The 16,925-nt window shown below is 57.8% G+C and overlaps 1 protein-coding gene across 1 annotated transcript in view; it reads left to right on the top strand.

Annotated features, from left to right (window-relative positions):
* Positions 1–14,856: 14,856 nt before the first annotated feature.
* The window catches only part of LOC119110112 (uncharacterized), a 5,926-nt gene continuing 3,857 nt past the window's right edge, over positions 14,857–16,925 (top strand). Inside the window, exons 1-2 of the mRNA XM_037233852.1 lie at positions 14,857–14,919; positions 16,011–16,539. Coding sequence (XP_037089747.1) covers positions 16,227–16,539 — 313 coding nt within the window. The 5' untranslated portion in view covers positions 14,857–14,919; positions 16,011–16,226. The remainder of the gene's footprint in view (positions 14,920–16,010; positions 16,540–16,925) is intronic.

Genomic DNA, 16,925 nt, shown 5'->3' with positions numbered 1-16,925 from the left:
GCCGTTTTCTTTTTGCTCAAAGAATGCACGTTTGTCACTGTCTCCTTTAAGGATTAACCAACAGAGCGCAAACAGCACCCAGGCAAAACAATACCATCCACTTACGGGCATCGAATGAACGACCGGCCCTCCCTGTGCCGTCGGCTCACCTCACCCACCCTACTGGCGGTACACAACTCCCACTCCCACAAAACTTCCATCTCCCAGACAAAGCTCAGCGCAGGGTCGGACTCCTGAGCGTATCGCCCCAGGTCACCAGCGACGCTTGCACCGCAGTTGTCCTGCCGTCCCCGCTGCCGCCGCCGCTGCCGTCCGCCAAGCTGTCTGCCGAGCTCCAGAACCGGTCCCCCGCCTGCCTTCGGTTGCCAGCTCTCGCCGCCGCCTTTCCTCCGTCGCCGCGTCCAGCACACCACGTGAAGAGCATCGCTGCGCTGTCCGTTCCCAGAAGATGGCAGAGCTCGACTCACGACCGCTCGCCAGGTCAAATCACGCCAACGAGAGAGAGGGGTAGACTCGGCGAGCCCCGGCGGCGGTGGCGGCGGCGGCGGCGGCGGCGGTCGGCACCGCCCGCTAGCTGCGAAACCTCGCGACCGAGCCTGGAGTCGTGCCTCGGTGAGACTCACTGCACTAGCCGCTCCATGGAGGAGAAGCCGACGGAGCCGAGCTCGAGAAAGCCGGAGTCCTGGCTGCGCGCGCCCAGGCCCAGCTCGATGTGGCCGCCCTTCATCTGCCAGCAGAGGGACGGGGTCATGCCGAGCCGGAGGACACGCTGCGGTTCGGGTCTACGTGACGTCATAGGCGCCGGGTGCGAGAAGCCGTGCCATGTTGTCAACTGCAAGCAACTCGTTCACATTCGCACGCATCGCATCGCCTGTTCTGCCTCCAAAGATCACATTTAGGATCCGTTTCGTAGCGCAATTAAGCCAATGCAAACAAGCCCTGAAAATACATCAGAATCTACGCTTAAATATTATCTGCGATCAACTCAATGCGCCCACCTGAAAACACTGCAGTTACCAGTCATGGCTTCACAATCCATTTTCACGAAAGTACAACGCTTAGCACGAAACTCGCAAAACACAGCCAACCAGGAAAAGTGCCGTCAAAGCCTGCAACGTCACGCGACCGACCTTCAGACCGTCGTCGTAGATGGAGCCGAACGAGGCCGGGTCCGTGCCGGCCGCCCGCTTGCCGCCGCCGCCGCCACTGTCGGCATTGTTGTTGTCGCCGTCGGCGTCGCGCAGCCAGGTGGCTGGCGCGCCGAGGTCGGGCGCCTCGTGCGGCGGCGTCATGTCGTACGTCGGGTTCTGGAACTGGTTGTGCGCGGCGGGCCGGGACGCGCGGCGCCGCTGGCGCCGGCGCAGCCAGAGCGCCGCCGCCGCCAGCAGCAGCGCCGTCAGACAGAGCACGGTGCCGATGGTGGCCCCACGGGCGCCAGCGCTGCCGCTGCCGCTGCCGCTGCCGCCGCCGGTGCCGGGCGCGGCCGCCTCCCCGGCGGCGGGCGTCGCTGTGCCGAGCTCAGCCTGGCAGTCGGGCTGGTTGTCCGGGCAGTAGCAGGCCACCTGACCGGCGTGCGGCAGGCACATGTACCGGCAGCGGGCGTGCGCGCGGCATGCGCTCTCTGCGCCATTCTCCAAGCCGAGCAGCAGCGGCTGACGCAGCCGGTGCACCACGTCCACGGCGCGCTGCTCCATCTTTGTGTCGTGCACCGTCTCGCAATAGTCGGCCGAGCCGTTGACGAGCGGCACGATGGCGCCGCGCTCGTCGCGGCGCAGGCGCGTGTGGCAGCGGCGCACGGCGCTAGCGGTGGCTCACCACGTACGCCCAGTCCTCGAACACGGCCAGGCCGCGCGGCTGGTGCATGCCGGGCACGTCCAGCTGGCGTTGCGCGCCGCCGCCGGCCAGCGGCGTCGCGCCCAGCCGGTGGTAGTGGCTGTCGAACCACCAGACGCGGCCGGAGGCGCGGTCCAAGTCAAGCCCGCCGCAGCGGCCCACCTTGTGCTCGGCCAGCACGCGTCGGTCGGCGCCGTCAGCGCTCAGCAGCAGCACGCGGCCGCGGCGCCGGCCGCCCGGCGCCGCCAGCACGTCAGCGCATGCCAGTAGCTGGCCGCGCTCCGGCACTGGACGGAGCGCGCGCAGCACCTCGCCGGGCGTGCGCGCCAGCGTGCGGCATTCGCCGCTGGCGGTGCAAGCGCGCAGCACCCCCGCGTCTCCCTGTCGGCTGGCCAGGTACACGTTCTTGGTCGTCCACTCGAGCGCCAGCGCCGTCAGGCCGGTGACGTTGGTGACGAGCAGGCGGGGCGCCGCCTCGCCGTCGGCGCGCGCCGCGCCCGTCCCGTCAGCCAGCACGCCGCCGCGCGCCGCTGCGAACACGCCGCCCTGGTAGCTGTCATAGAAGTAGAGCGTCTGCGTCCAGGCGTCGTAGTCGGTGAAGGCGAGCGTGGCGTTGGTGGTGCGGTAGACGAGGTTGACCGAGCGGCTGCGCACGTGGTCGGCGATGACGGAGTCGGCGCGCGTCATAAGCAGCGTGGGCGAGACGGTGGAGCGGCAGCGGGCGCCGTCCGCCTCCAGCCAATAGCCCGGCCGACAGTCGCACCGGAACCCGCCCTCTGTGTTGTTGCAGAGCTGCGCACAGGGCGCGCCACGCGCGCACTCGTCCACGTCGCGGCACGTCTTGCCGTCGTCACGCAGTTCAAAGCCGTCGGCGCAGCCGCAGACGGGCGCCGTGGGCGTGGGCCGGCAGCGGTCGGCGCAGATGCCCGTGGTGCAGGCCTCGTCGCAGAGGCCGCCCTCGTCGCTGCGGTCGGCGCAGTGCGCCACGCCGTCGCACACCTCGCCGACGTCGACGCAGCGGAAGCCGTCGGCGCATGCGTACTGGTCGTCGCGGCAGCGGCCGGCCTGCGGCGTCTCGAAGCTCGGTGACGGCCGGCCGGCGCACTGCGCATGCGCCTCGTCCCAGCCGTCGCTACAGTCGGCCTCGCCGTCACACAGCCAGCGCGGGTCGATGCGGTGTCGGGTGCCGCGGCAGAACACGCCGCCGCAGTCCGCCTCGTCCTCGCCGCCGGCGCAGTCCTCGGCGCCGTCGCAGAAGGCGGCGGCCGACAAGCAGCGCCCGTCGTCGCAGGCGCGCTGCCCGTCGCCGCACGAGACGCCAGCGCGTGGCGCGAGCACCGGCAGCGCGCCGCTGGCGCCGCAGTGCTCGCCCTCGTCGTCGCCGTCCGGGCAGTCGGCCACGCCGTCGCACCAGAGGCTGGCGCCCAGGCAGGTGCCGTCGCCGCAGTGGCGGTCGGCCGGCTGGCAGAGCCGCCGCCGCTGACAGTCGGCCGGCTCGTCAGACATGTCGCCGCAGTCGGCCTGGCCGTCGCAGAACCAGTGCGCGGGCACGCAGCGGCCGCTGCTGGCGCACGTGAATGTGCCGTTGGGGCAGTCGGCGGCGCGGCAGTGCGCCTCGTCGCTGCCGTCCATGCAGTCGCTGTGCTGATCGCAGCGATAGTGCGCCGACACGCAGAAGCCGGTGCCGCACCGGAACTGGCCGTCGGCGCACGTGTGGCGCGCGCAGTCGCGCTCGTCGCTGGCGTCGCCGCAGTGAGACGCACCGTCGCAGCGCAGGACGGCCGAGACGCACTCGCCCGAGGAGCAGTTGAAGTGCCCCGGCCCGCAGGTGACGGCGCGCCGCTCGGGACAGTCCAGCTCGTCGTCGCCGGCCGGGCAGTCGGGCGAGCCGTCACAGAGCCAGGCGCGCTGGAGGCAGGTGCCGGAGCGGCAGGCGAACTCGCTGGCGTCGCAGGCTGCCAGGCGGCAGGCGGTACCGTCGGCGGCCGGCTGCTGACCCGTGCCGCAGGCGCACGTCTCGCCCTCGGCGCCTGCCAGACAGAGCGCCGCGCAGCCGAGCCGGCCGCACGCGCTGGCCGCCAGCAGCGCGCGCAGCCGGCGCCGCCGCGCGGGCCCGGCCACGGCCACCCGCAGCAGCGCCCGACCCGGTCCGTCGGAGCCCGGCTGCAGCAGCTGCTTGAATCGATTCCTCGGCGCTCGCTTGTCCGTCCAGTGCAGCTCCCACGAGTGCATGTCGGTCCAGTAGACGAGCTCGCCGCTCACCGCCACGCTCAGCGGGCTGGCCAGGTAGCTGCGCAGCGGCTGCCGCTCGCCGCCGTCGTAGCGTACGCTCTCGATGACTCCCTGCTGCGCGTCCGCCCAGAACAGCCGGCCGGACGCGTCGTCGGCGCTCAGCGAGCCAACAGTCAGCAGCCCGTCCGAGACGAGCGGCCGGCGTCGGCTGCCGTCCAGCTCCAGCTGCTGGATGGTGCCGGCGCGGCCGCCCAGCGCCAGGAAGAGCCGTCGCGCCGCCGCCGACACGGCCAGCGCCGTCAGATGACGCAGCCCATCGGCCACCAGGCGGCGGTGGCGGCCGTCGGCGCGCACCAGTTCCACTACGCCGCGCGCGGAGTCGGCCCAGTAGACGTTGCCGCGCACCGGGTCGACTGCCAGCCCGACCACGGTCGTCACGTGGCCGCCGATCAGCACGCGCCGCCGCCGCTCGTCCAGGTCGCAGCTGAAGATCTTGTCGGCGGCCGCGTCGGCGTAGAGCAGCGTGAGATTGAGCGCGCCGCGCTCCGACGGCAGGTAGTCGAGCGCCACGGCGGTCACCATGCGCGCGGGGAACGCGGTCAGCTGGGCGGCGCCCGGTCCGCCCAGCACGTTCACAGACACGTCCAGCAGGTGCTCCGAGCCGGCCACTACCACCCGGCTGGCGTTCCCCTGCAGGCAGCTGAAGCCGTCGGCTGCCAGCTCCATGTCCTCGGCGCAGAAGCAGCGGTAGCCGGCGGCGGTCGTCGACGAGAGCAGGCAGAGGTGGGCGCAGCGCGCCGCGACGCACGGGTTGTCCAGAGGCGGCTGCAGGGAACTGTGCAGCGCCTGCAGCCGGTACGACCAGCGATCGGCGCGTTTCAGCACCACGCTGCGGTTCTTGCCCGTGTCCTTGTCGCAGCCGTGCACCTCCTCGGCGTCGTAGTCGGACCAGATCAGCCGGCGACCGAGCACGGCCAGCGAGAACGGCGCACGCACGAGCAGCTCTGGCACGGGGCGGCGCCGAGAGCCGTCGAGCCGGGCGCTCTCGAGCAGGCGGCGGTCGGCGTCGGACCAGTACAGTCGTCCGGCGGCCGGGTCCACGGCCAGCGCCACCGGCGTCCCCAGACCGGCCACCGGCAGCTCGGCCGCACCCCGGCCGTCCAGTCCGGCGCGCAGCAGCCGGCCGCCGCTCTCGCCCACCTCCGACCAGAGGAGGAGCCGCTCCTGCGGGTAGACGGTCAGCGCCAGCGGCCGGCCGGTGGTCGCCGCCTCCACCACGGCACAGTGGCCCAGCCAGTTGCAGGCGGCCAGGCGGCGTCGGTCGACGTCGGCCATGTACAGCGCGCGCGCCACCCACTCCCAGGCGAGCGCTTCCACCGTGCCCTGGCCACTCAGCACGAATGGCTCGGCGTTGGCGCTCTGGAAGTCGGCGCGCCGTCGCACGCCACTCAGGCCGCTCTCGGCGCGGAAGCTCCAGTAGACGGTGCGCGAGGCCAGGTCGCCGGCCACGGCCAGCAAGCGCTCGTGGCCGGCCGGCACCAGCGGGCGTAGCAAACGCGACCGCAGTTGTAGGCTGTGCACGGCGCGGCCGTCAGCCAGCAGCAGCGCCGGCTCGGCCGCCGCCGAATCCAGCGCGCAGCTGCGATTATCGGCGGCCAGAGTCAGGCCCGCCGGGCAGAAGCAGCCGCCCCCCGGCGCGCAGCTGTGCTCGCAGCCGCCCGCCGCCTCGCACGGCCGCTCCGCGCGGCACGCTCCGGCCGCGTCGCGCACGTGCTCGGCCGGGCACGCGCACACGTGGCCGCCGGCCGGGCTGGGCCGGCACAGCTCGCCATCCGGACACGTGCCGTTGCGGCACGCGTCGCGTCGCGCGCAGCCGGCGCCCTCGTCAGAGGCGTCAGCGCAGTCGGTGTGCGTGTCGCAGACGCGCGCCGCCTCCACGCAGCGGCCGCCGTCCGAACAGCGGAACTGGCCGGCCCGGCAGGCGGCCGCCGCTTTCGGCGCGCAGTCCCGCTCGTCCTCGCCGCCGGCGCAGTCGGGGTCGCCGTCGCAGCGCCATGCGGAGTGCAGGCAGCTGCCGTCGGCGCACCGGAAGCCGCCGGTGCACGAGGCAGGGCAGCCGGCCTCGTCCGCGCCGTCCGGACAGTCCACCTCGCCGTCGCACTTCCACTCGGCGAAGACGCAGAAGCCGCACCAGAGGTTCGGCGCCACGCATTGGGCCTTGACCTCCTCCGGCGAGCGGGTGAACTCGACGCAGGCCAGCTCGTCAGAACCGTCGCGACAATCCCGCTGGCCGTCACAGCGCGAGGTGGCCTGCAGGCACGCCCTGCCGTCGGTGCAGCGGAACTCGCCGACGCCGCACCGGGCCACGCGCAGAGGGTCGGCCGCGTAGATGGCGCCCAGCGTGATGGGCAGGACAAACGGAGCGGCGCTGGGCGGTCCCCAGCTGGCTCCCATCAGCAGCAGCGCGCACCACGCCCACAGCGTCCGCATGGCGTCCGAGGCTCGCACGGACAGAGACCGTGCCGCCGACGGCACCCAGCGCCAGACCTCAGGTCGGGTCACGTGACCACGCCCGGGGGGTCGCGCAGGGGCGGCGCCAGGCTACCAGCCGGCCGGGAAGCCTGGCGCCGTCAGTGTTGAGTGTTGAGCCAATGTTGAGCGAGTTCAAAATGGTATGCCTGCTCCAAATATATCATACTTAGCAGGCTCATAACGTGTTCGTTATTCACTTGCTTGTTATTAACCTGCTTGTTCTTAAGTTGTTCTTAACCCAACTTGTTCGCTATAGCTTGTAAGTTTGGCTGCTAATCAGGAATATGTGCAAACCGCTCTTGGTAAAGATCACTGTTTTGGTTTTTGGTTTTGGGGCATTTGCCTTCTTCAAACAGAAAACTGCATCTCTGCTTGCGGGACTTTGTAAGGCTTTACCGAAGACGTTACCTTTTCGGAGACTGCGGGCGCATGTTTGCATTGTGCTGCCGACTGGAGGCGCCCCTGCCAGCCGCCCAGCGCCATCTAGCGTGAGGGCTGTGCTTGGCGCCCAGTCCTCCCCACAGATTAAAACGCAAATATTTTATGTTTAACTCGCTGCAAGGTATCCAGTATACAATGGCAATACAAATATACAAATACAAATATGCAAGTGCCAGGTAAGGTGTCAAATGCGATGATTAGTAGAATCGTACCTTGCTTTGTCGTCGTTGCCCCAGAGGATTTAATATTATCTGCGAGTTATGGGGCATACAACGCCGACACGCGCATAAGACGTCAACTGTGCCTCCGCTGCCCGATGCCTGCACTTATACTATCCTGGTGTTGTACTTATGCTATCCTGGGCTCGTACTCGTGTACCTGACGGCGGCCGTCTAACTGACTCATCGTGCGCTGCACCCAGTTTACACGTCCAGAAAACATAACGCAACGTTCTCGGGCGTCCGTGAAGTTGTTTTTTCCCCACCCCGCGTACACTTACCGTTATCACAACGTGCTGCCTCCTCATCGCAACATACATCCTATGCGTTATAAACGCAGGCTCCACATTGCAGCACACCACCACCGCCAGCGCAGACGACCAGTCTGGCACACACCCTCGACCGCAGCACCACCTATCCGCCGCGGCCGGTACTAAGGTCGGTCTGAGGCGGTCGCGCACGGTCGGTCGGGTGGTATGCCATCGGATGGCCACATGTCACGGCCTGGGTCACCGCCCGCTCGGCCGGCGCGTGGCATCGACGTCCGGCGTCGGCACCAGACTGTTTTCAATTAATGGATCCCCGGTCGGACCTTCGATAAAATGAGCTATGTGGGTCCTGTTTCCTGAAAGAGCCTCAGCAAGGACTAGGGTGTGATTGCGAATATACTTGGTACTGATAGTGTACTGGTTGAGACGCCCGTCTGAGGAATTAAATGCACGGGGTTCGATTAGCTTTGGTACCCCCCCCCCCCCCGTACTTCGCCGTTCCTGACAGGGCGAGAGGCAGGCGACGTCATATAGCCTTAGAAGCTGAGTGTTTCATAAAACCCAAAATCACACAAGACTTGTTGCTGGAGGGTAAATTAAACGACGGACATTGAATGGCGCGTTTTGACTTCAGCCACCCGTTCATTGGAAACAGACCCGTAATACTGTGTGGCCTGGTACCATAAAACCTCTGCACGCCTTCGGTGCGATTAAGAGACACCCGCTTTTTTTGTGTCAGCGCGTTTCATGTTAGCGCAATTCCAAAGAACGACTGGAGCCTTTTGTGTTCATGTACACAGCCCTTGGCACCGTTCCAGAGCATATCCTTAGCCGTGTGATCTTCAGAGATCTACAGGTAACACGGGCTATATCCCGTGTACCTTTGTACCCGTGTACCTTTGTACCTGCACCCGTGTACCCGGCGGTTTGGAGCGCGATGAACTATTACAGAACTTACAATCATGACCGCCTATTCGCCTCAGATCGGTAGCAGTGCACAGTTAGCAGTGTGACGCCTGACCAGCGCCCGTTTGGTCGCGAAAGTTGAGCTGACTGGGCGTCTGTCTGTGTACTTGGTGTGCGAAATAATTTTATTTGAAAACATAAGATATGACATATATAACTGATACATGATACAACTTTGATAAGATATAACATAAACCGAAAGTGTTAACCTCTACGTCTACGAGGCAAGCGCAGGCTCTGGTGCTGATACACATGTTGTTGCGTCGTTGACTTTCAAACGAAAAAAACAGTTGCGATGGGCGCAGCTGTTCATCTCCCTGCTAGACCATTTGGAATTTAGGGTTTATCTTTTACATCATTGTCACCATTGAGGATCCTTTATCGCGAAAGTTCCTGGACACTACACTGTCGGCAGTCTGATAATGACAGACGGCACATTCACGCAATGTTTAGCAAGATTTATCTTTAAACGGCACATTTAGGTGCTATTTAGCACGATACGTCTATAAAACAGCACATTCACGCGCTATTTAGCACAACTCAACTGGTCCGAACAACTGCTCTGACTCCGAACGTTGGATGATGAAGCCTGGGTCGGTCGCATTGGAAATTGACAAACTAAGCCCACTTCATCTCTATGAACATGTACGTCGCCTGGATGTTTTGCTGTTCACACTAACTGCATTAGCCGTAACAGGTTGTTCTGGGTCGTGAAGCTGTAATGGTACAGCTAGCCATGCCTTTTTGGCTCTTCAAGCCGGTGGGAGATATACCGGTAGCAACCGGAACGACGTTGCTTGAGACGACTGACGAGAGCTTCTTCAGATTTGCACCTCAGCATAGACGTGGTGGTGGAATCTAGCTGACTCTTGTTGCTGTGCGTAGCTGTTAATCCATTGCGAGGATCAGTCTGAAATATGCACCCCAGCTTGCCCTAAGCCCATTTAAATGAACCTCATCGAGCATTTAGAGACGGAATTCCTCCGTACATGCTCGTGATTTCTTTTCTTCGTAGACGATTTTCTCAATGTACAAAGCAGACCAGGTGTTCATGTGCCGGCCATGAGAGACTCTGCTCAGACTCACTCTGATGTGCATGGATCCATTTTAGGTTGTATTGCTTTCCTGCGCCCTTTTAGCGCGGTAAACGAGGCTTCGGGAACTCCGTTGAGTTTGAGTTATTCTTATTTCTTATTTTAAAGATTCTGCGTACATTTGTGGGTAAGCATGTTGGGGAGGGGAAATAAACCCTGGCATGGCGACAAATTAAATATGGTGAGGTCAGTGTTCCATTAAAAGAATACAAATGGACATCCATGTCATTGAGATTCATGACATGACTTGATATTGCCAACAATCAGGAGGCCCCAACTGAGCGTGTTCTAGGGGTTTCCCATGCAACCAAGCGACCTAATATTGTCTGGAAACGGGAGGACTCCAGCCTACGTGGTTCAGTGCAACCATTTGCCATGAAGCGGTCTCGCGTTGTTTTAAAACGAGGAATTCAGAAATGAAAATTTTGGGACCTATACACGGTCGAACACTTTCCGCCCTCCCTCCCTGAATCTTATATGATTTGAGTCCACCCCCTTAACAGAGTCGGCGCGTCCTAAAACAGAGTCGGCGCGTCCTAAAATATCAACAACAAAAAAACAACGAAAACAAAATTCCTCGAGGAGGCGAAACTCCGTAGCTGACGAAAATGTTGGCCATTGTTAATACCATCCACCACGTGACCGAGCAACATCTAAGAGCTTGCAACAATTGACGACTTTTCATAAACCGGTAATTGTTGTTGTGTAATGAAACATTTAGTGTTGAACAAGAAGCATACCAGACTAACAGATAATTCTACTACTGCGCTAGGTAAGGCCAAGAACGCCTTCCGGGAAGGATCGAATCTCATTTCACAGGCGACCGCTCTTCCGACAAGTAAATTTGAAATGTGAAACCCGTGAAAACCCACGTTTGAAACCCGTGTGCCCCGGTAAGCCAACATATGCATCCCAGAGTCAGCATGAGCCCTTCGAAGAGTTGTGAAGAGCCCATCAGTATTGTGGAATGCCCACAGCGATTGTGAGTGCCTTGTAGATAGGGCAATTAGGGCCCTGAAAACAGCGGAGGGTTGTACAAAAAATATAAGTCACCCAAGACCAATGTCGTGAGGCCCTCGAGCAATCGAGAGCGTCCGGGAATGCTAACCATAGCGCCCTCGATAAGAACGTACAACCCTCCGCAGATGGGAACAAGCAGGTCGTAAGTTGGTGCTAAGGAGAAAAACAGCGGAATATGCACACAAGATAACAGTATCACAAAGGCTGACAACTACATAACGGGTTATACATCATGACAACTGCCGTGTTGAATGGTCATGACACACGCAAAGGACACGAGCCAGAGGGTAGGAAACTGATTGCTTCAGACTGACAATGAGAAATACGGGTATGATGGAAGATTGGAGCTTTCGGGATGTCCGGGGATCGCCTCTGGACATGAAATCAAACCACACGTTTAGAAAGATCTCATGGAAGACGACCTGGAAGTGTTGTAGTGAGTAGTCGTGGGGAAGGAAGGAGAAACTTTGCTATACCAAATCACAAGTGGATATGGATTTGGACGGGTCGTCAGAAAACAAGCTGTCTGGGCGAGAATAGGAAAAAATGCCGCGTGTCCGCTTTGTCTTCCACCTTAACAAGCGCCCGGGCGGCGAAGGTTAGTTTGACGCCCCCTCCCCGAAGGTTTTCCAGAATGGTTTCCAAACGGCGCGGCTTAGCAGCGTCAAACACTGCATGGCTGTAGGCAATTTACTAGCAGATATTTTGGTGTGAAAATAGTTGTACGCTGTGCGGTAGCTGACCTTTGCCAGATGAAGGTCAGGCCCTGACTGCCAGCGAAGGGCATTTCTAGGGAATTATTCGATGTGATACAACAACATAATATCATACGATACCATGCACATCTAAGATGGTTTCTTAGGCAATGAACCAAGTTAATTTAGAATTAAAGCAAATTCCACTAACCTAGCATCACGCATAAAGGTCAGACCTAGGTTAAAAGAAACCTGCTCTTCGCTCGAGAGCTTAGTTTAAAGGGTTGTTTATGATGCTTATTTTGAATTTATTTCCGACAGGGACCGCAACAGACAGGTTCCATAGACTTTTTAAAAGTCGGAGTACGTCACTGACCTACAATGACCCTAGTCAACAGTTTGTTTCCAGGGAGAGTACCGCCTAGCGTAATCCCTGATGCTCATATAATATCCTACACGCTTATTAGTTTGATTTGGGTGCCAAAATAAAAACAATGTCATCGGCGTTTGGCCACTTTGACCTTATAACGTTCAAACAAGGTCACCGACCGTAGCTGAAGACTATTTAACTTTTGCTTAGAAAAGGTATGTAGCAATGCGGCAGTTGCACGAGGAGATTTGGGGCACTTACGACACCAAACTGGACACGTTGACCTTATTTGACCCGAAGGTCATGACCTATGAACCTCAAATTTTGATACAAGTGAATTCACATGCAGGCCAACCAACCCTATAAGTTTGGTGTGTCTAGTTACCTTGATTTTTAAGATCTTAGGGGTCAAATTGAGACCCGCTCCACCCAAGCGAAGGGTATTCAACAGGCCACCCGGGTACGTGCACTGCTGGATCAAACGCGTTTGATTTGGTCGATCAAGACAGCTATTGCGAAATTCTTCTGAGTGGCTTAAAATTTTGATTTGAAGTAGCCGCTTTGGCACCAGAGATTCCGTTGGCCTTTCTGCTCACCATCATGAAAATATCCCTTTTCATTTTCTTTGCGTTTTCCAGCAAGTGCGTTACGCAATGCTCGCATGTTCGCGCGGTGCATGGTACGAGAGCTCAAAGTAATCTACTTCCAAAAAACATGTACAGGTATGAGACCATCATCACGTGAACCCAACGAAGCGTTCTACTATGCAACAAGGTTCCACGCATGTACATGATTGCTTGTTTGTACCTTGCCGTCATCATCATCATCAGCGGGCTTTGTTTTTTTCGGCCTCCCATTGTGGAAAAAACCGGAGCTACATCACCGGGGGATCCAGGGCGCGGGACCCAAGAACTCGGATTCTAACCTGATTGGACATCGCGAATGACAATACAGATGGAGATGAGAACGACCTGTGGCACGTTGAAGCCTTCATAAGAAGTAAGCCATTCCCGAAACTGTACCTTCAGCATACTAACAATATTTCGACGCATGAGCATTTGGTTAAAAAACATGTGCTCATTATCCTTCGCCTAACAAACGTTTCTGCACTCAACATTCAAAAAGGAATATCTCGGCCAACAAGATAATGTTCCGAAAAATTAACAGCCAACTTAAGAATGGTTTGGCTATTAGCAGTCTGATCAAGAGCGTGTCGGCAAACTATATTTCGATCATAGGACACCTGGGCAATTAGTATTCGACTTCAAAACTGTCTGAAAGGTAAGAATTTTACTGAACAAAATTTCCGGAAATTGGCTATCGTGAAATGCGTCTTTCGACTTATAAACAGCTCATCAACCTGACACATCGCAAGGAGGGATACTTAAGAAAAACGAATATCGGTTACAATATATATATATATATATATATATATATATATATATATATATATATATAAGGTATGTAACGTAAAACACAAAAAACTTCGACTTTTTAGGACATCGCCTCATTGACACGGCAGCGAAAAGATGCGTTGAAAAATAACGTTTGGCGCAAACAGATCTGCGGCTAGATGTGTCGAGATCATTTGTCCTAAAACCTTCCGCGTGAGCACAGGCCCAATATGGCGCTCCGGACACAGACCGGAGCCTGACTACCGGTACAGCGGGACTCGGCTCGGGTTCAACAGGACTTCACTGAGTTCCGGTGGGCTTTGTTACTTTGATCAGTGCATCCTAGAGGGAGGGGCTTTCGAGGTCATACTCCCCCTCGCCTGGAGGAAGTGGCGGAAAACTCAATATTTACAGGGAGTTTAAAGCGCCTGAAGGGCTTCTAAAACAACACGATCACGAAATATCATAAGGGCGCGTTGTGACGCTGCACATTGGAAATATAAACAGCGCGATCTTGATCCCGTTGTTTAACCAGTTCGTACTGGTATAATATTTTTAAACAAAGATTGATTCGAACCTTCGTGCATGGACGGGTTTCTGGGACTGGGATCCATCCATCCCGCCACGAGTGGGTGGATCGGAAGGCAGGTGCTCCAACCAAATGAGTTATTGGCGGAGCGGGCGGATGGAGTATAATAATTTTGAACTCATTAAATCGGTTGGTCAATTTGTAGCCGGTACATTTGTCTACACAGTGCGTTTGGTGTCATGATGTTATGTAATTGAGTTTCTAAAACCCAACAAACAATCAAGCAACCAAAAAGCTGACAAAACGATCGGATCCATGGTTCCGTGACAGGCGGCCGGGCGCACACAACAGACCCTTCTTTCGCATCGCGGGTCTTCCCCCCCCCCCCCCCCCCCCCCATTAGACAAGGCCAGTTTCGCGTGGCTGCGACGCCCGACCTCCGACGTCTGGCACCGATGCGGCCGACGAATGCAGCTCTTTCTCAGTATAGTATTTGAGTCCCCCACTTTCATGGTGTGGGAGGCTTTTTTTTGCACCGCAACGTTCCAGAATATTAAGGCCGATCAGATAGCTCGTAGCAATATGCCGTAAAACTCGTACATAATGAGTTTGAAGAGATGGACTCGCGCCTACTATTTGCGAATGTGCACGAAGCTGTAAGCAGCGGTGGTATTTTTTCAAGGAGAACGCGACAGTCGGGTCGGACGGGGAACTGAAGTTGAAAGTGTCGCACCGTTTTATCAACTCAGCTCTGCGGCTCCAGGACTATTCGGGCCTGCAACCTTCCTCATGATAATCGCTCTGCTGTCCATTCAATAGTCACCCAGGCATATATGACCGACAAAACTTGTCTTGCTGTCACACCTCCTGGCTACTCGTATTGCATCTCCCACCTGCTAGCCGTAGTGCAGCGACCTGTCCTGTAACGGCGACCTAAGTCTGCTTATCGCGCTTCCCAGTAACAGTCCGCTACCTACCTGCATCCAAGGCCGCACAGGCGCCCGCCCGGGGCGTCACGGGTTGCGGGTGCGTTCGCGGCCTTGACAGCGTCCTTGTCTGTCGCCGGGCACCTGCGAACAATCGCCCTGCGCCTCCAGGCACGGACGGCTGCGTGCCTTTCTCCGCGGCCGGCGTCGCCGCCGCCGCCCGGGCGATGGCTGGACGGGCGGTGGAACAAACGCGCAGCGACCCCGTCTCTCCGGCAGCGCGCCTGAGCCGCATTACAAGATGGCTGTGCGGACAGCAGGCTCCATTTTGGGGAGGGGTTGCTAGTTGTGTATTGAAATCGAATCAACCGGAGGTGCACGTTCGTCTCGGCGATTTGATGTAAGAGGGCGTGATTAGTGTGCTGCAATGTTTCTCGTTTCCCTGTAGGATTTATTTTGACCGTGCCGCGGTTAGACCATTTGGCGGCCAACGTGGCGCAGCTTTGCTTGAGCGTTATGGGCGTTTTTAAATGGACTTGCATACGATTCTTAGCTATGTAGAGTCTCATTTCTAAACACCCTGGTTGTTTGCTGCGTTGCAGACAGCATATTTTGAAGTCATTTTGGAGATTACATTACAATATATGAACAGGTCCAGGTTGTTTGCAAGTGCCCTAATTGGTTGGCCCCCCAAATATAGATATTTGCCTCTACTTGTGCCCCTAAAGAAGGGTGTGAAGTGTTACCAATTGTCTTGTGTCCTAAAATCACATGCAATCTGTTTCGTTTTTATGTATCCTGTGATACAGAGGGTCAACAATAGAAGTGGTGGTCTTGATCGGTGCCTGAGGTATGGGACATGTTCCCCAGTCCCTCCCCCCAGCTCCGCCAATGTGATACGTTTTGAACGACCTTTCGCCTTGTTGTATTTTGGGCAGGCATGTACACAAACTTATGTTGACATCTGAGGACCAGTTTTCATATGTTTTGTCATGTTTTTCATTTTTAAGAACAAGTGCATGTTTGAGGTGGAAACATGTTTTTTAGTGAAGGGACTGCCTTTTCATTTTTCCTTCCTTTGTTAGTGCCTCTTTATGATCCACATGTATAAATATGCAAGAAAATTGGAGAAGGCAATTTTAAGCTGAATTTTATGAAAAGGAGTGAATGGAGATATTGTAATATGATGATTTATTCCCTCCTCCCATCACATTGTGTATGAAAGGCAGAATTGTGTTGTCAATTTTCACAGCCCTGAAGGTTAAAATGCATTTCTAAATCTGTTTGGGCTGAAATTCTTTTGCTGCATTTTAAAGTCACATATGGCAAGGGGGCTTTTTACTGAAATTAGCCACATGATCTTGCTGTTGTAATATAACACCCCTAAAAGGAGTAAACATTCACTGGAACATTTCTAGTTATTGCAATGACGGCAACAGTACTATGAATGTATTTGGAGCCCATTCATTGTTATCTGATTTGCCATCACAGGACCTTCAGTTGTCACAAATCATCTTGCACACCATCATGGCCCAAGTCCAAAATGGGTGTGCAGGTGAGTCTTTTGGGGTCATGTTTGGCAATGGCTTGGATCAGCTGGTAGAGATGCATCACAGAGCTGATGTGTTTTGTTATGAAGTATAAATGTGTGGTGCCACGATGCAACAATATCCCTGCTGTTTTCTTTGATGCTGCAAATGCTGACTTATGTCATTAACTTCACCAGCTGACCAGCCTCTTCCCAACACAGACCAAGTTCTGCCACTCCGCACCGCCATGGCGCCGACCAAGAGCAACCCGCGCCGGATCGTGCGCGCGGACGGCGCCGCCGAGCCGCCGGCGACGCCGCCCAAGCGCAACAGCGAACGCCTGGCGTCGCTGCGCCGCAAGGACGACATCGTCAGCAAGATGGCCGAGATCTTCGACGACGTGGCGCCCATGGAGTCGCGCTCGGTGGTGGCGGTGCCCGTGGCCGTCGACGACGCCGTCATGCCCGAGGTTCCTGGAGAGCCGGTGCCGGGTACGTGCCGCCGCCCGCACCCACCGTCGGGTGGCAGGCGAGCGTGTTGTGGCGTGGCTCGCTGAGCCTTGCGCGTGCCATGTCATGTGCCATGATCGGTGTAAGTGGGGATTGATTCCGTTTTGACGGGGGTATGGTGGGAGTAATCTCACTGTAGTGGTGCACGTGATTGGGTAAAAGGCGTGCATGGTTAAAAGCAAGCCACTCTAATATTTATCTCGTTGTTATGGACATGATACAATTGAAGCCTGCTGAAGAGGCACAGCTATGATGCCACAAATAACCCGCCCGGACCGCCACGGCAAAAGTCAGCAATGTTTCGCGCGTTGGTTGACCCACCCCGCCGTCTGTGGAGGCCGTGTGCCTCCGTGTGTGCGTGTCGCCGA

Source organism: Pollicipes pollicipes, unplaced genomic scaffold, assembly GCF_011947565.3.
Source record: "Pollicipes pollicipes isolate AB1234 unplaced genomic scaffold, Ppol_2.1 Scaffold_7231;HRSCAF=8579_pilon_pilon_pilon, whole genome shotgun sequence".
NCBI lineage: Eukaryota > Metazoa > Arthropoda > Thecostraca > Pollicipedomorpha > Pollicipedidae > Pollicipes > Pollicipes pollicipes.
This window is presented reverse-complemented; position numbering and strand designations above follow the sequence as displayed.